Raw genomic sequence first — 23,963 nt, forward strand, 5'->3', positions numbered from 1 at the left:
CATTTTGTATGCTGCGTTTTTATTGGATTTGATATATAATGTACATATTTTTAAGCAACATCGTTAAAATTAGATAATACCGCGAACAATAACAAATATAAAATTTTTAATTACAATATTAATTTGCTCGTGTCTTATCAAAGTGTCTTGAATGCTAATACATAACAATGTTTTATGCAGACAATAGTGAAGTCCGTTGGTCACAAAAGATAACAATTTTACATCTCTTCTATGACGTTTGCAATTTTTATATCCGTCCGGAAAACTGCAAAATATTTGTTTCACCTGCTGCTTGCTTTCTGAAACAGTAATATATATATATAAATTAGTATACAGATTAGATTTTTTATTATATAAATATTTTATAATATGTAAAATTGTTACATTAAATGTGTTATATGGTGGTTCAAGTTGACTTGTTAACATAATTATAATTTTTCAGATCAAAAATTATTCAGTTCAAATTTAAATACAATGAAAAAGAATCGCGAGACTGTGTACTCGTCGTCTAGAGTGGCATTTACTTGCCAATCGATCGTTATGGCGTCGAGATCTCGATTCTCGATAACTTGCGTTACATCACGCGACAAATTTTTGAACGCAGCTCGATATGATGTTCGATTGTGCATCAGCGCGTTTTGGTTGAAGTATTTCGGTAAGTAAATTTAATTCTATAAAGCGATCACACAATGCAACAAAAATAGTTTTGTGCAATAGAAGTTGGTAAATAAAAAAAGCCGAAAAGTAAATTGTAAAGCGTGTGTGCATACGAGCCGATTGTCGCTAAAGTTATATTTTACCTATTTTGTAAAGTTCTGCCTATGAATAGGATCCTGATGTAGAGTTTGATGATGATGAGTCTGGTGGTGACCCTGACGGTGGTGACCCTGACGGTGGTGGCCCTGACGGTGGTGGTCCTTGTGGTGGTGGTCCTCGTGGTGGTCCTTGTGGTGGTGATCCTAGTGATGGTGATTGTCTCAATTTATGTTGTCCTTCAGCGGAAGGATGACTTCCGACGGTTAAGCACATCATTGCCTGAGGAAAGAGGTAACAACTAATATGTGTGCTTTCTCAAAATTTTCATGTTAATGTTTTTTTATGTTAATATAAAACAATTGCGTGTTTCAAATAATTCCTTTTTTATTCCAAGCACTTATATAGACGTACTTATAACATCAAAAGTAATTTATACCACACAGAACAAGACCTTCATTACACATCTATTAGACGTCAACAGCTCTATGCGATATTTAGTAGGATGTCTATAGATAGTTTTTGTTCTTTGTGGAAAATAACTAAACTTCTCGATATATACGGACTATACTTGATTATAACTACTTTGATATGTACAGAATACAAAAGTTGAAAGAGAAAATAAAAGAGCAAAGCTCTGAATTGTTTTCTGAACACTTTTGACTCTGCATGTATTTCATATTTTTCTATTGTTGTTTCTTCGTGTTTTATTTTTTTTTAACTTTTTGTCTGTAGAAACACACATAGCGCTCATACATTATGCAAGTCATATTATTATGAAACATAATTACCAATTAATTGTCAATAGTTATATACTCACCATGATGCACATGAGAAAGAAACAGAACAGTTTGCCGAAGAGCTTCATTTTTCGTCAAAACGTATGCTCCTACTAACAACTCGTGTACAGTGCCATAGCCGTTTTTATATTATTGCAACGCAATTGTGTTATTTATCTTTCATCGAAAATGATTTGCGCGACGACATTTCCGGCATTAAAGAAATCAACGACAACTCGATTCTCTTCATAATTACGTAAATCGCATGAGAAACAAGTTCCAAAAAAGCGACACAATGCGTTAAAATTATATCAGATGAACATTCAGTTGAATGTTCAACAGATTTTATAATATGAGATAGAAGAATACATGATATATATTAATATTAAATAACGACTTTACTAGTTATAAATTTACGCTATTTTCGGGGTTATTGTGTTAAGTCCTTCAGTTTCATTATAATTCTAATTTTGTGTAACGATACAATAATCATACGCAAATACTTATTTATTTATGTCAAATATTGATAGGAAAAGTCACATAAAAGTTTGCAAGTATTTATTTTAAGAAAAATCATATTGCTCGAAGTTTTCAATACAGATTAAGAGATAAAGATTTGTGAGAATTAATTTTGTGTCTTTTTGTATTATAATTTTTGTTGAGATTGTTTTATTACTGCGTGAACTTAATAATGTTACTTTCTAATATTACTTTACTTTGCAAATGTGGAAAACATCTTAAGTAAGTTATTAAATATTTTGTTATCAGATGCGCGTCAGACTTGATTATAAAATCAAAGCACACAGCTGTGTTATTATCTCATATATCGCATTCCCATGTTATTGTGGACTAGCGAACAAATCCTTTATGTAGCCGAACAAGCGATATTGCATCGCTCGAATGACAACACTTGATAAGAAAACCGTGACGAGTAAATGTCGTTTTAAAGTCACACGTGTGATGCGATATGATGGTCGTCATGCCAACACGTGCGGAAATAATTGCGTTCTAACGTTGTCGATGATGATCATCCACGTCATTAGCAACGGAAGTTGCCTCGTAAGCCAGTCGTTCGGCTTCTCTCTGTGCGGCGATCGCCGCGTGTTGTTCCGCGATTCTGTGGTAAAGCTCATTGTGTCTGTCCTTCGCTTGCGCCACGCTCGCTGAGTCCTGCGGAGCAATTAAAGCAAAATAACAAAAACAAACGAAAACACTCGAACGTAAATCACGATTTTGTTTAACGAGATGTTTCTTGATGTGGTACGTTGACGCTACAAGTAAAACCAAGCTTCAAGTTTACTACCCGGGGAAGATTTGCTGGAACGTTGTGAGCGTTAGCTTCCGCAATTCTGTGGTAAAGACGAAAGTGCCTTTCCTTGGCGAGCCTTACGGCTTCCGAGTCGACAGGTTGAGCGAAAGTGTCCTCGAAATTGATCAAAGCGGGATGAAATCCGTTCTTATCGGCCGTGTATTCTACCGTTCGCACTTTGTACTTTGGGTCGACGTACGAATAGACTCCTGCGAGATGGGAAGTATATATATTTTGGTAAAAATTGTCAGAATATATTATAAAGATTCGAATTAACGATAGGATTTAATTTCTAATGAAGCAGATCTACAGAATACAAAAATAATTAAAAGATTTTGTATATTGTTTTCGTTTCTGATTGTAATTACCGTGAATAATTCCAGTTCCATCTCCGGCTTCTTGATGAACACGGTCGATATGTCCAGCATATCGTCCAGCCTTGTACTGGAAGTTGTACGGTCTCGGAGGTGATGGTGACGGTGTCGTCGTTGAGTACTCAGGTAGAATGTGCGATACATCTCCCAGACAAATATTAATCAAAACGCCGATGATCTAAGTTTCAATACTCAATGAAGTATAAGAATATTTTGATAATTAATTTAATTAAATCTGTGATTAATAATGTATAGAACGAAAATTTTCTAATTGCGAAATTCTAATTATAAGTTAAAATTGAATTCAAAATTTGATGAGATAGAATCAAAGTTTGCATTTTATTATACGATTAAATGCACGGTAGATGATCTTTGAACATCGATAAAAAATTTCAAAAGCAACAGTGGCAAAATCAGTTTATTTATAATTGGCAGCCATTATTCTTCGAGAGACGCTTATTTATAGAAATTGATTTATTCTCCAATCTTTTATCTTTTTTTGATTGAACTTCACACTCTAGTGCGAATTAATGCTCTTTATTTTTTCTTTAATTTAGCTGTTTTCCTTGAAAAATAAGACAAATAGCAATATTATCATGTTGGCAACGCGCAAAATAGTTGAGCAAAAAGATCATTTGCGCAACATAATTTTTTTCCGTAATAAACGACATCTGTCGATCTGTGTAATAAGTAACTCGAGATTATATATATTTTATTTGAGAAGATTTTTATAACAACAGTATTTAGAAATAATTTTATAGCACAACAGATAGATCATTAAGAAATTTATATCATGATACAAAATTTATTATCGCATACTTACGATTATGCGTCTCATTACGTGAGTAGGAAGTCCGGATTATTTCGTCGATATATTCACACGAGCGTATTGTCGCTTACTGAAAGGATGACTCTCGATGTGGTGAAAGTATAAGATACTTTCGAAAAAGAGGTGGTGTTTTCTTAAGCTTGCTACACACTGATGCAACCTCGCATAATTATTCGTATAATTCATAACGAACAACTTTGCATATTATATTTACATACTGTTCATACAATTCAAGGCAACGATCAATTATAATAAAACGTATGACACGATTGATGAAAACAAAAAGTTGCTTCTTGTTAAGACACTTTTTGTTTTGAGAAGTGAAATAAAGCACTTTATCACTTTAGACGATAAAAAAAAAAAAAACGATCGTTTATAATAATCATTTCTGCCATGAGTAGAAAAAAAAATTAACATAATTTTACCAATTTTTTTGTCTTCAACTTGATGTATAATATTTTCATAAGAGGAGAGGTCTCTGCGCTAAAGACAAATTTCGATTTTGTAATAAATATATTGTTTTTTTATTAAAATAACGTTGGATATACCGCGCAATCAGTAACTTGTTTCACGCGGCTCGTGAATTACGTTTTGAAGATAACATTCCTGTGCGTAATTGTATGTGTGTGTGTGTGTGTGTGTGTGTAATATATATATATTTTTAATTATTTTCTAGCATTCTATTCTTCTCTTCTTTGACCACTACAGGTGCAATAACGTCGTTTTAAATATTTATATTAAAGAAATTATTTGGTTTATTAAATATGTGAGGATAAATTGTTGTTTTTTTTTTTCGATCTTCAAGAACTGTATATCCGAGAATAACAATCTTGTGGATTGCGTGCTCAATCGATTTCGAGCTTCTTGAAACTTCCCTCGACGCCGAACAAGTCCGTCGCTGACTTTGCCTTGCCGGGTCGCAGCGACTCGTTGACGCGATGATTGGCCTCGTCCTCTTGGAACCAGGAGATAGCTTCTTCCAGTTTTTTCATCTGCTTCTCATGCAGCTCCTTTATCGGACCGGCCTTACCGCCCGCTTCATTTGGCAGAATCTCGAGTGGCACGAACTTCTCCAGCGTGTCGTTTGTGGTGTGCATATGAAGCTGAGATTCATGTTTCATTTAGTAAAAATTGTATATATTAAAGTGCACATTATTACAATCAGTAGTGTTAAATTTAAAAGAACAATGTGCGTCACGCTCACCATATCCATCAGCTGCTTCTTCATAAACGGTCTCATCATATTCAGAATGACGTCTATCACCGGGGAAGCGTTCATAAAGTGAAAGCCCTTCAGTCTGACAGGCAATCCGTCCTGCAGATAATAGAGAAACTTTTTCAGACCCATGGGACTCAGACGGCCGACGTGACCAAACGAGACGTTCTTCATGTCGAACAATATTATGTGACCGTCGCAGGTACCCTCCGTGTAGAGCCACAAGTCAATCACCATGTTAAGTATTTTCATGACGTCGTTGTAAACGAAATTCGACGCGTCGCTGTCCAACAGTCGTCCATAAATGATTTTATAACCCTCTTTGGTTGTTCCTTCCAAAATCTGATCCGTTCTATCGACAATATAAAATCGTTAGTTTTTTACACAGTTTTTGTGATCTGAGACAAATTATCGCCACTTTTCGATTTTGCGTTAAACCGCGACAAAGTAATAGTGATAATTTTATGAATTCAGATAGGCCTCAATGGGAGAGCACAAACACGGTTGTCTTTGTATTGATAAATTTATTTGGATCGATGGAAAGTTGACGTCAATCGGTTTCGACCGGCGATGTGTGAAATTACACGTGGTTAATTTTGAAATTTATATAAATAGTCATGATTGTAATATCAATACAATAAAATAAATAAATAATTTTGAACTATCTTACTTTACAAATACTGGTAATTCGGTACACATGACTTTACGTTGTCAGGACTGGCTATTTATTTATTTATTTATTTTATTGATATTGCAATCATGACGATTTGTATAAATATTAAAATTAACCACGTGTAACTTTACTCATTGTCGTTAATCTGACTTTGACTACCAGAACCACAACACACATAATGAACATAAAAAACGCTCGCAATATAAACAATATTAAAAGATAAATAACAGGTCTCAATAACGAGCAAATGTAAGAACTTTATTAAAACAATAAACCGCAAAGGTAAACAACCGTGGTTACAAATAATATATAATAATATAATATAAACGTTTCGACTCTACTTGAGTCATCTTCAGTACATCAAAAACAAAAAATAAGTCACAAAATAATCCTTTGAACTTTTGAATGCATTGGTATTCTTGATAAAAAAAGAGAGAAGAAACAAGTTCTTACTTGAATAAATTTCCGTCCTAAAACAGTCAACGGAATAAAGTGAGAAAGATACTTAATAAGTCACCACACAATCACACAGCAGAAGATGACTCAAGTAGAGTCGAAACGTTTATATTATATTATTATATATTATTTGTAACCACGGTTGTTTACCTTTGCGGTTTATTGTTTTAATAAAGTTCTTACATTTGCACAACACACATATTTGAATTTCAACCGACATCATTGACAAGGACCGGCATCTAAACTTTTAATATCAATAAATAAAAGAAAAGACAAAAAGCTCCAAAGATTAAAAAAAAAACCAGATGGGAGGCAGTTGAAGCAAGACACGGATGTTGTTGTGCAAACACGTGAAGATGATTTTTATTTCAAGATGTAATGTGTATGTATAATGTGATAACGTTTCGACCAACGGTTTAGGTCTTTATCAAAATCTTTAGTAATATGCTGTTATTAAAGTCGTCGTGTAACGAGATGGACACATGTTAACACGTGAGCTGTCAATTACTGATGTACGAAACGTTATCACATTATACATACACATTACATCTTGAAATAAAAAAAATCATCTTCACGTGTTTGCACAACAACATCCGTGTCTTGCTTCAACTGCCTCTCATCTTGTTTAATATCAACTTTTCATAATCAATAAATTTATCAACACAAGACAATCATGTTCATGCTCCCATTGGCCTATCTGAATTCATTATTTTATCTTGGATATTGAATCTCATTTCACTGGATTAATAATAATTTTGTCTTCAACATTCAAGTTGAAGACAAATTAAAATTAAATTATCTTAATATTTTTCACACTTGCGTCAAATAAATAAACTTACACTGTTTGACTGGCTTTCTTCAGTTCTTTGCTGTTGAAATCCCGATTGCAGAAAAATTCAGGTACGTGGGTTCTAACGGTGAAAAACGTATCGATACTAGATTTCGTTGGTTCGAGTCGATAATAATTGCTATGCAAAAACAGTGCTAATTCGCTGTCTGTTAATTTAGGCAAATGAGGTTGTTTCTCGCTCCATTCTCGCAGCATTTGTATATCCGTTTCTTTCAGTTCGGGATTTTTCTTCAATTCCTCTTCAAATGTCACCAGTTTTATCGCACTCATCGTTCGACTTCGAAGTCAATTCTCTTTGTGAGACAAGAGGTCTCTAAAAGATCCCTGATTTTTATGCTCTTTTTTGCGATCGAAGGAACTTGTGGTAGAACTCGTTTGGCGACTTCGTACGTTCTGATCTATTGCGATGTCGAAACATAACAGAGACCTTTTGGTGAGTTGAAATTAAATGCTGATAACACACATACCTAGCGTGACAACCAAACATGTTTAGCGCACGCAAACGTGTTACTTTACTGATGAGTGGTTTGGTTAAGCGAAAATAGATTTTGTTTTACATTCATTGTAATGCCGCACAGTAATGCGATCAGCAAAAACAAGAAGAGATTATAATCTCGTACTTTGTAATTCTATGATTTGATTTTGAATTTCTATTATTTTTATTTTACGTACGCGAAGATTCTTATGTAATGAACACAACATCGGAAGAAGAAAATTTGTAAAAACTTACATATATTATCTATTTATCGTCGTAGTCTTGATACCATCGGATTTAATGGTATCAACGGTTAGGATTGTTAAATATAAGGAATAATTTAACGTCGAAATTATTTCAACTGATTTACCATTCAATTTATTCGCATTTATTTATAAACGGTCTAATAAAATACGTGCGAGAGATATTTATATCTACAGTTAACATTTCTACAAAATGTTTATTGTGCAAAAAATATATATTGCATTAAATATATTGCATACGCGTGCATCAAAATCGCAATTTTGATTCGATCGTTCCTTGTTTCGTGCATAATTATCAAATATATACATGTATATTCAAGAAGGTATTCATTATAAAAAAAAATTCGCTCTTCAACAACAAATCTATTCATCATTCTGTATCCTTAGAATGACTTAATGAGATATTCTAATGTGAGTATAAAACAACGTTCGTCATTGTCGTGTCGAAGATACGCGTGTTATTAAAGGCACTTAGTCGCGAGTTTTTTTGTGACGTATATTGATACACGCAACTTAAATGACTAATCGACGAGATTTCTAGTTGCAAACGTATTCTCAAACAGATTCTCGGCAAATATCAACAGAAAAACCTCACAGATGTTTTACGAAATAAATATATTTTTGTAGATTATTACAAGGTATGTACAATTAGAATAATAAGAAAATTTAATAATGCTTTGTACGAGAAAAATATTTCGTAGTCGAATTACGGTCATTGTTCGGTAACAACATATTACTAATTTTTTATGTAATTCTTAAAGTGTATATTTGTTATTCACATATAACGCGTTAATTATAAGAGAGATGTTTTGATTTTTTATTAATCTATAATATTGTTTTTTCTTCACAAATCATTTGTTTCGTTAATCTATTGTTAATTTCTTGAAACTACCGTCCATACCGAACAAGTCGTTGGAAGTTTTGGACTTGCCAATTCGTAATGATTCGTTCACCCGGCCGACTCTTTCGTCCTCCAAGAACCATTCGCGAAAATCCTCGATCTTCTTCACGCCCACTTCTCTTAATTCTTCAATAGGACCAGCTTTTCCACCGCATTCGTTAGGCAGCGCATCTATTGGCAAATATTTTTTCGCACTCTCCATTGATGAATGGAAATGTATCTGGAAAAAAGAAAAGAGAGAGACATTCATTGTAATGTTTTTCACGAGATTTTTTTTATTTAAGCATTTCTAATTGTTAAGCCAATATATTTGTCAAGAAAATCTCAAGTGACTTTTACCAATTTCATTAGTTCCTCGTTGATAAGTGACTTGAACATGTTGTATATTGTTTGAAGTATTGGCGACGAATTGAGGAAGTGAATAGCTTTCAAACGTAATGGAAAAGCATTCTGAACGTAAGTTAAAGCTGTTTTTACTATCATTGGATGTAATCGTCCTAAATGTCCGAGCGATAATCCAGTGACATCTATAATGCTGATATATCCAGGTACCAAACCTTGAGTATAAATGTGTTCCTCTAGTATCATCAAACCGAAATTTGTCTCTTTGGCAATGTCATAATGTGAAGGTTCGAAGTCGATAAGTCTTGACAACATCATGGTATAACCCTCTTTTGTTTTTTCTCCAATAATAATATGTGCTCTAATTTTTAACAAAAGATACTCTAAGACAAATATTCGTAATTAAAATTGAACAAGATCAGAAATCATGTAGATAAATTATTCTAACATATTATTATAACATAACATATGTGTGTATATATATATACATATATATATATATATATATATATATATTTAACTATATAACGTAATAAATTTATGGTTCCTTTAAATAGATTAGAGACATAAATTAAGACGCTTACGTAACTTTACAAGTTCGTAATTCTTTTATTATCAGATTTCGGTTGGAAAATAAAAACTCCGGCGCGTGTGTCCTGATGGTGAAATAGTTTTCGATTGTACTCTTTGTCGGTTCGATCTGATAATAATTGCTATGCAGCATCACAGCAAGTTGCAGATCCGATATTTTCGGCAGATGCGGCTGTTTCTCGCACCATTCTTTCAGGATCTCTATATCCGTCATCTTCAATTCAGGATTCTTCTTCATTTCTTCCTCCAGAGTGACGCATTTTGTTAGAGACATTTCTACAATAAAAAAAAAAAAAGAAAAAAAATGAATAAATTGTTTATAGCTTGAAAAAGAAAAACTTTTTACTTCTATTGACGTACCAAAATACACTCTTGTGTTTAAAGAAAAGTTTAGAGTTTTAATCTAATCACAATTTTTTCTTAAAAACGGACCAACACTTTCTCAGAAAACAGATTAAGTTTAACGCGCGAAACGTTTAGATTTTGTAGAAAATCACAGAGTACTGAACACACTCTGCTATGTCGTACCGCGTAAGCTTACAAAACTATACTGACCAATCGCTTCGTATTATCTTCATAGTCAATACGTTAGGAGAAGAAACGTCCTTGTAATTATACATACTAATGTATATAATATGTAAATACTATATGTACATAATAATATACTATAAAATCTTTAGTATTTCTTACGACTTTTTAAATTACTACACAGAAAAAAAAGTGGAGTTGCTTTAATCAAAGTTGACGTCACGGGCTGCCACAAAAATGAATTGTTTATTCAATTGCGTATGCGATTAACACGTTGACCGCCGTATCACCCGTACTCGGGTGACGCTTATTTAAGTGCTTAGAAGGTAGATTGGTAGATATTTCGAAAGTTATTTCACAAAATATGAGACGATTGAATTGTCATAAACGTTTATTAAAAAAAATTATTTCAATGTTTTAAAACAATCCATACAAAGTTGAGATTGATCAGGGCAATCTTGCCGATGTTGTAGCGTTCGAACTTCAGTCTGAAGGGCATCGCGCGTGGCCTGACGGAGATTTTCTTACAAAGTAGCGTGGCAGTCAACGTGTTAATTTAATGTTAATTTAATGTCTAGATTCTTAAAACAATTATCTGCTGTGTATAATATTTGTAATTAAAATTGAACAAGATCAGAATTGCACTAATATTGATGTTGCATCAACAGGATATATTTGAATTAAACTGACACTGTTGATTCAACATCATTTTTTTTTCCGTGTAGTATTTAACTAGTGTTTAATTCTAAAGATGAATCAAAAACTCGTAAAACTGACAATTTTCAGATTTTTTTACTTTAATTGAAGATGAATGATGATTTAAATTTATTGATTTAAATGTTGTTTTTGTTCAATTATAACTTTTGTTTTATAAACAAATTAAACATAAAAGCACTGTCTTTCTGTCAACAAATATTTGTCAAGTTAACGGATGTAGCAAAACTAGGTATATATTCAACATCAGTAGTGTTCTGGTGTTAAAATTTAATAATGGTTTTTGTGTTCCAATGACGGAATTGCACAAAATTATTTTGTAAACAGGTAACTTTATGATGGTCTCGAGTGTGCATACAGAAAATTGATATCGTTTGATACTTTCTTTTGATATCTTTTTTGTTTTTTACATGTATAAAAAATTATAAATATAAATAACCCACACAGAACAAAAACTCCATTAGACGTCTGCTAGACGTCGACAGCTCCATGCGACATCTAACAGATGTCTAATGAATGTCTGAACGGATGGATGTCTGTGTGGGAATATACATATAAGTTTATATGTAATCTTTGAACGGTGTCAAAGATTAAGTACTTATATCACATACTTGTATTACATTTATAGCTTCTTTAGATGTATCAATAATATTGACACTCCATAGTTCTCAAGATAAAATTTGCATTTCAAATTTATAATACAAGATAGCCGTATACGTATGTTAGTCACAAAAATAACGCGCAAAAATACACACAAAGTAGAAAAATATTGTTCGTAAAACACATTACATTTTTTTTCGAAAAGTCGATTTTTTAACGGCTTGCAAGCTCTATCTACATCTCTTTGTACATCAGTTTTGTCAGAAAAATTATAAGCGTGGTGGAGCAAGCTGGAACGATGCGCACGGCACCTTCAAACTCCTGAAAATTTACTTGAAAAAAAGAAACCGATGAAACTTTTGAGATCTATGAAGATATGCATTGCACTAAAAAATATTCTTCAAATATTGTCCACTATCCCTTTCGGTACGGAGCAGCTGAATGTTCTGTATGGCTGGAGCAATAGCAGAACTCTAACTGCACACACATGTGCTCATAGAGACCATGAACTTATTCCGGTGGAAATGCTACCGAACGAGGCGGGCGGAAAGGCAGGCTCGACAATTCAGTTAGCCCGAGATCAAAGTGAAGAGACTGAAAAAATATTGCGAATCGTTAAAATAAGAAACATATTCCTGTTGCAAATACGAGCAATTGTAAAGTAAAATCAATTTATTTATTTATTTAAGAATATCTATATACCATGTTTATTATCTCATTCTTCATGAAAGGTTTTGCCACGTTGAGAACGTAGATGTAGCCATCATTCGTACCCTCGGTGAGAAACACCGTGTCGCACACCATGGACGTATACTTGACGGTGTCGTTGAAGACGTAGTTAGATGAGTCGGTGTCCATTAATGCGGTGTATACGATTTTGTAGCCGTCCTTTGTTGATCCCTTCGGAATCAGGGTGGCCCTTTTCAATCAAATGCATTCAGTTGACTAATTAATTGTGTATTTACACAACTTGTTATGATCTCGAGGTATGATCAGTTGTTTGCACTTAAAACAATTTTCTTTTTTTGTACATATTAAATATATAGCAATGTTTGTGAAAAGTTTACAATTTATAGAGATTCCAATTCAATCACTAATTGTGCGGTCTAATTGATAAATATCAATAATAACATAACACTTACAAAATCGTAAATATTTGTTGCAACTCCTTCACCCTGAGTGGATCTCGATTGCAGAAAAATTTCGGCACGTGAGTCCTAATTCTCGATCGTGTTCTTCGTTGCTTCTATTTGATAATAGTTACTGTGAAGAAAAATTGCAAGAAAGCTGTCCTCGATCTTCGGTAAGTGTGGCTGTTTGTCGCGCACCAGTTCCTCGATCGTATGTTTGTACGTTGTTTGCGATTGTACGTCCGATAGTTTCAGCTCCGGGATTCTTTTTCATCTCGTCTTCCAATGTGACGATCGCCATCGCTATTGGTAAAGCTCAATTCATATAGCAACAATTCGATATACGACCGAAAGTACTTATACAAATTTTTTGTGTTAGAAATATTATATTTATATTATATTAAATATTATATTTAAAATATTTTATTTTTTGTACTGCACAAAATACGCAAATCTAATTTGTATTGTGAGCTGATTGTAATTAGAGCAGCGCGTGCGTGGCTTATTATAGCTTCTGTATGAGCATTCCGCGATCGCGACACGTGTCAAGATTCCGACGTCTTCGTTCGGAATTCTTTAAGGAACAAACAAGTAAAAAACCTATTTAAGTAAGGACTTAATAAGTATATGTATACCTAAATGTCAACGACTATATAATAATTTTTTCTTTGACTCTTCTCTCTGTCTCTTTTTTTTCTATTTCTCTTAAAATTATTTTATTCTAATAATTACTAACAATTATCGTTATTACACATAATTTTCGTTATTACGCATAATTTATTGTGCCATATTTATTATCCCAATTATTTACAGAGACAATGGGACATAGTTGTCGAATTAATTATTTACAGAGACGATGAGACATAGTTGTCGAATTAATTATTTACAGAGACGATGAGACATAGTTGTCGGATTAATAAAATAATCAATTTATGTATTCTTGTTTTATAATTGTTTTATATAAGTCACCGTTTAAAAGACTTATAAATAATACAACAATATTCCCACACAGAAATAATATGATAAAACTTGTGAACAATAAAACAATTATCGAATAACTGTTCTTGTGAGACATTTTGAATCATTTGCGTGAATGATCGCTGCTCTTCTCACAGATTTTCAGATTCTGCTTCTAGATGGAAGCTGTTTGATGTTGAAATTTGTGTCTTAGAAGGAAAATCAGATTGTGTTTACTTTTCTGACATAAGCTGTTGGAGTGATCTTGTTTTTCCGAGTGATAAAAATAAATAAGAAGAATTTTTTTATTACGAAAAGAAGAAAACCTATATTGACACATTAATCTATTTCCAGTTTCTTGAAGCTACCTTCCACGCCGAACAAATCGTTGCCACCTTCGAATTTTTCTACTCGCAACGATTCGTTTACTCGTTTATCCTCGTCAACCTTAAACCATTCGCGAAATTCCTCTAATAATTTAATGTGTTTGGCAACTAATTCATTTACAGTTCCCGCTTTCCCGCCATACTCGTTTGGCAAACCCTCGATAGGCAGATAATTCTTCACCGTTTCCATATTTGTGTGGAAATGTACCTAAAATTGACAAAGCAAAGGTATATCCGCGTGTTCTTTTCTTAGATCGTTTGTTACAATCAATAATTTATTAAATAAGAAAAGTATAAATATAAAATAATTTATTAATTGCGAGCTTACAATATTTATCAGTTCCGGTTTCATTAAAGGCTTTATCATGTTGAAAATCGTGTCCACTATTGACATACTATTTAGCACGTGAATGGCCTTCAGTCGTACCGGAGCGGCTTCTTGAATGTAAAACAACAACTTCTTCAGAATTATTGGATTGCTCATGCGAGCGACGTGTCCGAACTTTGCACCCGCGGCGTCTAGGATTATGATTTGTCCTTGATTGGTGCCTTGCATTAAGTTTTGCGTCTCGCATGTCATAAATAAATACTTGATGGCCTCGTTTTGGATAAATTTAGTCGGTTCCGTATCCAGTAGTTTGGCGAATGTCATAACGTATCCTTCCTTTGTTAACTGCTTCAGTGGTACGATCGCCCTGTTTATCAAAAGTTTGCTCTCGTATTTTAAGTCACAAATGGGACGAACGAACAGAACGCGCGCGTCGCGCATTTTTAAAACTTTAACAACTGCTTACACAACACTGAAGGTTTGCCGTAGGTCCTTCCATCCGATCGGATCTCTGTTGCAGAACAATTCCGGCATGTGAGTCCGCGCGGTGAAGAAATTGTCAATCGTCTTTTTGGTCGCTTCCAAGTAGTAATAATTACTATGCAAAAAGTACACAAGATAGAACATCTGTATTTTGGGCAGATGAGGTTGCTTGTCCATCCAGTCCAACAGAATTTGGAGATCCGAGGCTTTGAGTTCCGGATTGCGCTTGTATTCTTCTTCCAAAGGTACATAATAAGGCGGAATTTCTGCTTGTAGGTTCCTCGTTTGATTCATGATTAACCTACAAGAGCAAATTTTTATTTTCAAGTTTATCATCTTTTTATTTCGAGATTTTACACACTTGAGTAAAAAAATAAACGTTCAGTTTTGATTAATTGTTAACAAAATTATTTATTTTATCGGGCTCAATAAAACTATTTCTCTACACACACACACACACACGAAAAAAAATTGAAAACAAAAAAATACAAACAAATTTTTAACAACATATATAATTTTAAGTACATATATGTGTGAGCATGCATAAAAAAATATTTGTGTAAATTTATATAAATACTACTTACTCTTTCGTGTGATTAAATAAGATAAGCAATATAATTTGAGGTAGAAAACACGCGGTATGTCTCTTTGTATTTTTGTTATATCGAGATTATTTAATGCTTACAATAAAATTTACACAAAAGCAAATTATAACACAAATATTATCGATTATATATCAACGATACAAATTTCTCTTTTCTGCACTATATATATAAATTTTATATAACAGTTTTTTTCTACTATTTGATTATTAGAACAATCACAATCACTTTATAGATAAAATTTAGATCAAGTTTAATCAATAAAAAAAAAAAAAAAATATTACAAAACGCGTCCACCATATAGATTTCAAGATTAATCACAAATATGTTTGTCCTACAAACAGATAATATTGCGCAGAATATTATACTGCTGAGACACTGGCAGCCTGTTACTTACTGATTTCTCGAGGAGAATGTTTTAGAGAGTCAGACCGAGAAAACTTCAATACGCATTACACTTCTACCGATCTTCTACTGCGCAGATTGTAGAGACAACTTGATAAATTTATATTGCAATCAGAAAAGACTATAAAAACTGGAATAATATACTACGTTAATATGTAGTTGTACATGATTCGCTATTTACAATGTAAAGCACATTTTACATAATAATTATTTTTTGTTGTGATTCTGAAATATAATATAATATAATGTGCTTGTATCACACACAAGCGTGGTCCCAAGAAGTGAATTAAAATTTAAATACATGTTTATGTATAACGTGCAATAATATAAATTCATTATAGAAAGAAAAAGAAAAAAAATTTTTTATTTCTAGACAACCTTGATATCTAGTGTTGTATAAGTAAATGCAATTACAATTATTATTATATGAGATCGTCTTAATTGCATATATGATTATATCAAAAAATATACAAATAGAGATGTAGAGTTTTTCTTTTTTGTATCGCATATGAAAGAATTTTCTTCCTGTCATTAAATCAAGATAAATATTGTTTTCGTTATTTTTGTTTACGCAACACGCTTGGTCGTTACGTATTATATGATTAACATAATTATCAAGGTAAAGAAACAACTTCGACCTATATGTGTTTAAATACTAGAGAAACACGCTTACATAAGATGTATGTGACACGGTCATACAAGAAATGACGATGTTGTTTTTTCTAATGTCACGTTCCATTTGACGTCTTTTTACAACGTAGAATATGCAGTTATACATTTTACAAATAAGATATTGTTGACATGTTAATTTTCTTTTTGTGAATAACGACCGTTTAATTGTTTTTTAATAAAGTAGCATTATAATTTTTACGAAGACATATACTGTTTTTTTCTTGTTTATTTTAATTTTAGATGAAGACAGATTGTATTATCATTTATGCTAAAATACAATAGTAACAAACAATATAGTATAACAGTAAAAATTCTAATTAATCCTTTGTGTACAGATCTAAAAAATAATGACTAGTTGGACAGATTGGGTCTGTAAGACCCACGCAAATTTAAAATCGAATATCTCCGCAAAAAATCAGTATTTTTTCGATTTTGTTTTTGAATCAAAAGTTTATTCAATAAAAAGCCAATAAAAAAAAAACAAATTGAAAAATCTCCAATAGTTTCGAAAATATAAGCGTTTAAAAAAATCAATTTTTATTAGAGACGCCGTAATTTTAAATGGGTCTGAGAGACCCATACTAATCCTACTGTCTGCCCGAAAGATGTAACATTCGGACATTTTTTTCGCCATTGAGGTTCAAATTGTATTTACAATTATATTTAAACAATTTTAAATATTTTATGCGTGCAAAAAAGCGAAAAAGTAAGAGAAAAAGAAAGAGAAAGAAATACATAATTTGCGGATAACAGACTCCATTGTTTTCTCGATACAAGATTCTTTTTTATTCGCAAGTAAATTTTGAAACAAACATGCGATTTACATTTAAATGTGAAATAGTTTGTAGTCTTCTCTCTCTTAGAAAATTCTTTTTCATTCAAAGACGTAGCGCTTTGATTTTTTTTTCTAAATGTGTAATTAATTATTTTTAAATATTATTGTTCTTTTCTTAATAGAACTTAATATCTGTTCTTTTCTTAATAGTTATTCTTTAAATATTATCCGAGAGGAATGTATATAGATATATGTTGTATTATAGATGTGTATAATACAACATGTATATATTTTTAGATATGTAAAATACAACTCACCTCATTAGTCTAACCGCAATTGCTGGCATCAATCTTATTAAAGTATATATATATATTAGTATATATTCTCATTATTTGTGCATTAATAAATGTTAATCTATATCAAGTTTTTTAAAACTTCCTTCGACTCCGAACTTGTCTATAGTTTTGCTTTTATCTACTCTCAAAGCTTCGTTTACACGTCCCGTTGCTTCGTCTTTCAAAAACCACTCACGATGATCTTCGAGTCTTTTTAGTTGCTCTTCTTGGAGCTGTTTTAGCGATCTCTCTTTCCCGACCAAACTTATATCGCATGGGAACACTTCCAGTGACACAAATTTTGGCAAGGTCTCTTTCGGTGTTGTATGAATATGCAGCTGTAAACATGTTGCACAAAAGATTTCCATAAATGATATACGAATATTTTGTGAAGATAAAACTAGTATAATAAGCTAAAACTGGTTTATTGCTTAACGTGAATTTTGAAGTCTTTTCTTAAATCAATTGCCGTGACTTTTAAATTTAAAAGGTTAATTAATGAAAACGAATGTATATTTAGTTTTTTAAAACCATTCTTTTGGAACCATTCTTTTCTCTATAGATTGTGCACAGGCTGTTTTATTTTTAGCCACAAAGCATCTCTCAATATGAACTTGAAATGTTCTTAAATGTAAGATCCAACTATCGAGAATCGATTTTTATGTTATTTTATTCGTTTAACGATAGAAACTTTGGTATCGAAATGTGTTCTACATATATCGTTTTCTCACCACGTTCAACAATTCTTTCTTCATAAACGGCTTCATCATCGCCAAAATGATATCCATGACCGCGTTGGTGTTGATGAAATGCAAGCCTTTTAGCCTGATCGGTATGGCTTCTTGCAGATAATAGAGAAACTTCTTGATTCCTAAAGGACTGAGACGGCCTGCATGGCTAAAGGTGACACCTTCCATATCTATGATAATCACATGGCCGCTTGCGGTCCCTTCGGTGTACAACCACATGTCCACCACCATGGCAAAATATTTCATGATATCGTTATAAACGAAGCGCGTCGGATCGTAATCTATTAGTCTCGTATAAACGACTTTGTATCCCTCCTTCGTGGCCTTTGGCAATGTTACCTGCGACCTTGTTACAACAAATATTCATTATTTTCATTAATTCATAAAAGCGTTCACTCATTATGAACGCATTAAATTAAAACATTAAATTTCAAGTATTGAACAATTGCGACATAAAATAGTAAATACAATTTTCGGAAAATGTTTCTTTAAACCATTTTCTTTAAACCGTCAAGTCTTTTGGAAGAGATCAATTAACATTTCATTTTTTGCTCTAATTTTCAAGGATTTTTGTTCTCTAAAGCGTTACGTCGATTTTTTTAAATCTTGTTTTTAACTATATTGTACGTATTTTTGGAAAAAAAGATGTGACGCAGAATATTTCTACAAGTTTCTTTGACCTTATATAGATGTGCTTTAATTTATCAATATCTATTTGACTCAGATATATACATATATATTGCTGTCATCATTATCAAAATTTAATATTGTATAATTTTTTCTAGTAAGATAATTTCGTTGTTTATAATATCATATGCACTCGTGTAATTTATTGTGTGATAATTTATCGCTGGTGATACTTTCTTTCCAATTAATCATCGAAGAAGATTTCAATTAATGAATCGAAACGTGCGACAGTGATACTGTGCATAAAAATAATTTATGTATCGGCTCGTATTGATCTTAACCTCTTGATTTTTTGCATTCACAAATTTGTCTAATTATTATTATTGTATAAATTATCACTTTTAAATGTAAATTTTATTTAAAGATATGATGTAAGCATATACTATATATGTGAACTATATATACTAACGTAATTTTAAATGCCTCACGCAATTGCTTCGTTCCGAGGGGATCGCGATCTGAAAAAAACTCCGTCATGTGAGTTCTGGATGTGTAATACGCCTCAATGGTGGTCTTGCTAGGCTCGATTTGATAATAGTTGCTGTGCAGAAATAACGCGTACTCGACGTCCAAGATCTTCGGAAGATGCGGCTGCTTCATGCACCAGTCGTTTAAAATTTGTACGTCGGAATCCTTCAACTCGGGATTCTTTTTTTTTTCTTCTTCGTAGGAAATTCTCTTGATGGCGAACATGATTTAATAATTTTTCGCTATAATAACTGTTTATAAAACGATATAATAACTGTTTATAAAACGCCGTCATTAACAATAATATTATATACCAAACTTTTTTTGTTTTGTTATTTTTTACCTGAATATATGCGTTTTTATCTCAAGTTTGCTGAAGAGAATAATGCTTTGTCACACTTGATGATTATCGCAGAGTAGATGTGAACAATTTTCGAACAATTCTTTAATACAAAAAATATATGAAAATAATATATGTGTATTAAAACTGTTCAATATACAATATATAAGCTATAAAAACTGAAAAACTTTTTTACAAGGTAGAGTCACGCGCTCGAGAAAAACGAAGACACTCTTCTGTGAATCACACTAGCAGGAATACTGTTACTAGTCGACTAGACTAGCTACACTATATATACTGCGCGTAAACATACAAAAATGTGTACATATATTAGAGTAGAGAAAAACAGAGACGTATAAAAAAGTTGTTACTTCTTCCTCTCTTTCTTGCTTTCTAAACATGTAATTATTTAAATAAACTCTAATTAAGTTATTAAAGAGATACAGAAACAAATTACAAGAGAACAAATTATGAGACTATAGCAGTAATCAAGAAATCATGTTTTTTTATATTATTCTATTTTTAGTTTATTTAATTTTATATTACCGTGACATTTACTTGTCACGCTATGTGTTTTGAGCAGGAAACAAGCGAGCTTGCTTTGTCATGTTTACCTTGAGACTGGTAGCACCACAAAATCACAGATGTTATTACCCAGTAAACACAAAGTAACAGTAACGTAACATTAATATTACAATTTCTTAACAATGTAACTGCGATGTAACATGTCTTGTACGTACAACAGTTACATGTTGTTAAGTAAGAAATTGTAACATTAATGTTACGTTACTGTTACTTTGTGTTTACTGGGTTAATACTCATATGTTATTAATAGTAATTAGTTGACAGTGCAAAAAAACTAATTTTGATTAATTGTGATTTTACATACAAAGAATAATATGTATGCGAGTTGATAGTGTAATAAGATGTGCAATACAAATAAAGAGAAATGTTTCACGAAATAATACGGATTTTAATAAGTATACACTTAAATCAAGAAATAGGTCTTTACAACCACATACGTTAAATGTACGTGAGAAATATATATTGTTAATATATATTTAAGATACATTTTTATATTTATAATTTTTTTCCTATGTGTAAATTACTATACATGAATATAAATTGATTAATGTGTATTAATTTACACATATAAAACTTAAATTAATTATTTTACATTCTATATGTAAATAACTGCACACAAAAAATTTTATTTTAAAATTTATATAAAATGTCTACTTATACTACTTTGTATTCACACACACATATATATGAAGCATCTACTTAATTCTTCAAATTTTTTTTTTCATTCTCAATGCAAGAAAAAACATCTTGACCAAGAACCAAACCAGATTTTCTACATTCCGTACAGTTGCCAAATTATGCACAACACATTATACAATAAGAATATTACATTATACAATAAGAATACAAAGTGTCTTTTTCATTGAGATTTTTTAAATTTATTGCACAGTCAAATGCAGTTAATTCATATGTATGTGATGCAAAATATTATTTTATATAAATTTGATTCAAAAATGTTATTAATTCGAATTTTATATGTATTAATTTTAACGCATTAAAAATATATCAACATCTTATACCGCGTGGACAATACGCGCCGCATTTTGCAACACAATATATTTTGCACGTATACAGAGTATGGCTGTATAAAGTTCTATTTCTTGATTTAAAACAAGTTTTATTTTGATTTAATTTATTTCTCTCATTTAACAACGAGCTGAAAAAAGAAGCGCGAACACAAGACAAAAGATAATGTAAAAAAAGTAGTTTGGATAACGTTACATTAATTTCAGTAATGTCGCTCATACGCGCTGTTATTGCCCAGACAGCGTAAAAATTCGAAAAACATAAAGATATTCAAAAAATAGCTAAAATAAATTAGACGTCTCTCTCTTTCTCTCTTTCTCTTGCGACATCTTTTTGGATTTTGCAATCTGAATAATTTTGCTGATCTCAAAAGTGCCGACACAGATTTATGCTGAAAGAGTAATGATGTAAAAACGTGAAAAAAATTTTTATATTTGTGTTTATTTTATATACTTTGCATTTTTTGTGCAAAAAACAAATGAAAATTGCTCTCAGATTAGTTTCTCACTTGGCCGAGTTTAGCGCTACTTGTAGCCATGCTTGTTGTTTGTATTGTGGCTGCGTACAAAGTGCAAAGTTATCGCGCGCGCTTGTAATTTCATTGCTTGTGATTGTTGTTGCTTACGAACGATATCGAATATCGTCGATTTACAGATATTGATGTACTACTATGAATCGATTGGATGATCCATCAGGGCTCATGAAAGGCAGAAAACCATCTTTCATTGGGATGAACGGTACGTTGTGTAGACAACTCATCTATATTTTAATCTAACATAACCTAATCCACCTGCTTCTCTAATTAAATTACAAGGAATCAGCAAAATGTGAGTGTGGGAACGGAGCAAAAGACTGTTAATTGTATTATCTATTTAAGTATAAAATGTAAATATGGATGAAAGGGGCGCGTGTACACAAACACAAGAACTCGTTTCAATAAACAAACTCTGATCTTACTTTGACATTGTATCTATTTTAATCACTTAATATTATTTAATTGTAAATTATGTTATTATTTAATAGCAGACTTCACAAGCAGTTTCTCTCTGGACAGGTATTTCTTGTCTCTGATCGTGTGATCTGTAGCTCTAAAACGTATGTTCTAGGGGCTCCTGAAACCGACGAGCAACACCGTTTACGGTTCCAGATTGAATTAGAGTTTGTGCAATGCCTTGCAAATCCAAACTACTTGAATTGTAAGTGCGAGAATGATCGCTGCGTTCTCTTTTTGCTATTTTGAAAAAAAAAATAATTTTTCCTTATTTGTAAAGAATATATATGTAGTTTTAGCACAACGCGGTTACTTCAAGGATTCGACTTTTATCAACTACCTCAAGTATTTGTTGTACTGGAAAGAGCCGGAATACGCCAAGTATCTGAAGTATCCTATGTGCTTGTATTTCCTGGATTTGCTGCAGTACGAGCACTTTAGAAGGGAGGTCGTTAATTCCCAGTGCACCAAATTCATCGACGATCAACAGATTCTGCTGTGGCAGCATTATACGCGACGGCGGACAAGACTGCTGCAGACAGCTGCCGAACAGACGCAGCAAGCCAATCCTCAGAACAACGGTATTGCTCAACCTAAGGTTCCCTGAATTCGAAGACTTCAGATCGCGACACTAGATCGACACGCTTGCTTTAGGAGACTGACGTATGGAGTTCGCATCTCGTACATGATTTCTCTATTAACTCTGTGAAATGATTCGTTTAGCTGTGTTGCTTGACTGTGATAAATAGGTGAACTCACGTGTTTTTGTATATATAAATCATCGGATCGCATTTTTTTTTTTTTTTTCTGATAGAAGTACACATAATGTAGCGTAGAAAAATTGAGATATTTTTGTATTGAAAAGATTTATTTTTATTATATAGCGGTTTTCTTTCAGTCTTGTTACACATCCATCAATTATTTCGTTTTATACATGTGTATTCAGACGTAGCATCTTTGGGTATTTGGTAGAGGATAATTTTCACCTGGCCTGAATTATACTTTTAAATCCTATTGTATGTACATACATATAAAACTCCGAAAGTCGTTTATATATTATTATACATGTTATTTTAATGTGTAAACGCGCAAATGTCTCGTCTGAACCAAGTGATCCTCCGAATTTTCTTTTATCTTCAAACAAGATTATTTACGCTACTTATGTCTAAAATAAATACTTGTCACAAACATGTGTATATGATAGTATAATCGCTCGTAATTTACTCGTGTGTGTAATATATATTTTATATATAACACATGTTTAATGTATATGCAAATAAATTTGATCTTTTACACGTATTTATATATATATATATATATATGTATATACACTAATGAGTAACATATGTATGAGGAGAGGGGGACAAAAAAAAAGGGAAAGTATTCATCAA

General features: G+C 32.2%; 5 protein-coding genes across 6 annotated transcripts; 1 reads left to right on the forward strand and 4 right to left on the reverse strand.

Annotated features, from left to right (window-relative positions):
• On the reverse strand, nt 1-4,138 carry LOC109853283. The gene is made up of 6 exons (XM_020425215.1): nt 4,039-4,138; nt 3,210-3,393; nt 2,836-3,050; nt 1,574-2,702; nt 801-1,035; nt 1-299 (listed from the first exon to the last, which is right to left on the reverse strand). The coding sequence occupies exons 1-4, from the start codon at nt 4,051-4,053 to the stop codon at nt 2,541-2,543; spliced, it is 576 nt and encodes a 191-aa protein (XP_020280804.1). The 5' UTR covers nt 4,054-4,138; the 3' UTR covers nt 1-299; nt 801-1,035; nt 1,574-2,540.
• Nucleotides 3,261-23,871, forward strand: LOC109853284 (mediator of RNA polymerase II transcription subunit 31). 2 transcript variants are annotated; one of them, XM_020425217.1, is made up of 4 exons: nt 3,261-3,341; nt 22,236-22,318; nt 22,688-22,777; nt 22,866-23,871. In XM_020425217.1, the coding sequence occupies exons 2-4, from the start codon at nt 22,252-22,254 to the stop codon at nt 23,177-23,179; spliced, it is 471 nt and encodes a 156-aa protein (XP_020280806.1). In that variant the 5' UTR covers nt 3,261-3,341; nt 22,236-22,251; the 3' UTR covers nt 23,180-23,871. The 2 variants fall into 2 exon arrangements, with proteins under 2 accessions (XP_020280806.1, XP_020280805.1); XM_020425216.1 differs by lacking the exon at nt 3,261-3,341 and having other exon boundaries at nt 22,125-22,318.
• LOC109853282 (alpha-tocopherol transfer protein-like) lies at nt 4,198-7,691 on the reverse strand. Its single transcript, XM_020425214.1, has 3 exons — nt 7,229-7,691; nt 5,249-5,612; nt 4,198-5,147 (listed from the first exon to the last, which is right to left on the reverse strand). Exons 1-3 carry the CDS (start codon nt 7,507-7,509, stop codon nt 4,890-4,892), a joined length of 903 nt encoding a protein of 300 aa, XP_020280803.1. The 5' UTR covers nt 7,510-7,691; the 3' UTR covers nt 4,198-4,889.
• LOC109853281 (alpha-tocopherol transfer protein-like) lies at nt 8,576-10,373 on the reverse strand. The gene is made up of 4 exons (XM_020425213.1): nt 10,172-10,373; nt 9,805-10,087; nt 9,218-9,581; nt 8,576-9,098 (listed from the first exon to the last, which is right to left on the reverse strand). The coding sequence occupies exons 2-4, from the start codon at nt 10,083-10,085 to the stop codon at nt 8,841-8,843; spliced, it is 903 nt and encodes a 300-aa protein (XP_020280802.1). The 5' UTR covers nt 10,086-10,087; nt 10,172-10,373; the 3' UTR covers nt 8,576-8,840.
• On the reverse strand, nt 10,991-20,234 carry LOC109853287. Its single transcript, XM_020425221.1, has 10 exons — nt 19,974-20,234; nt 19,572-19,881; nt 18,458-18,821; nt 17,816-18,064; nt 15,522-15,604; nt 14,921-15,238; nt 14,455-14,821; nt 12,796-14,334; nt 12,356-12,572; nt 10,991-12,247 (listed from the first exon to the last, which is right to left on the reverse strand). The coding sequence occupies exons 2-8, from the start codon at nt 19,853-19,855 to the stop codon at nt 14,080-14,082; spliced, it is 1,920 nt and encodes a 639-aa protein (XP_020280810.1). The 5' UTR covers nt 19,856-19,881; nt 19,974-20,234; the 3' UTR covers nt 10,991-12,247; nt 12,356-12,572; nt 12,796-14,079.
• Nucleotides 23,872-23,963: the final 92 nt, after the last annotated feature.

Source organism: Pseudomyrmex gracilis, unplaced genomic scaffold (genome assembly GCF_002006095.1).
Source record: "Pseudomyrmex gracilis isolate BER0280 unplaced genomic scaffold, ASM200609v1 scaffold_45, whole genome shotgun sequence".
NCBI lineage: Eukaryota > Metazoa > Arthropoda > Insecta > Hymenoptera > Formicidae > Pseudomyrmex > Pseudomyrmex gracilis.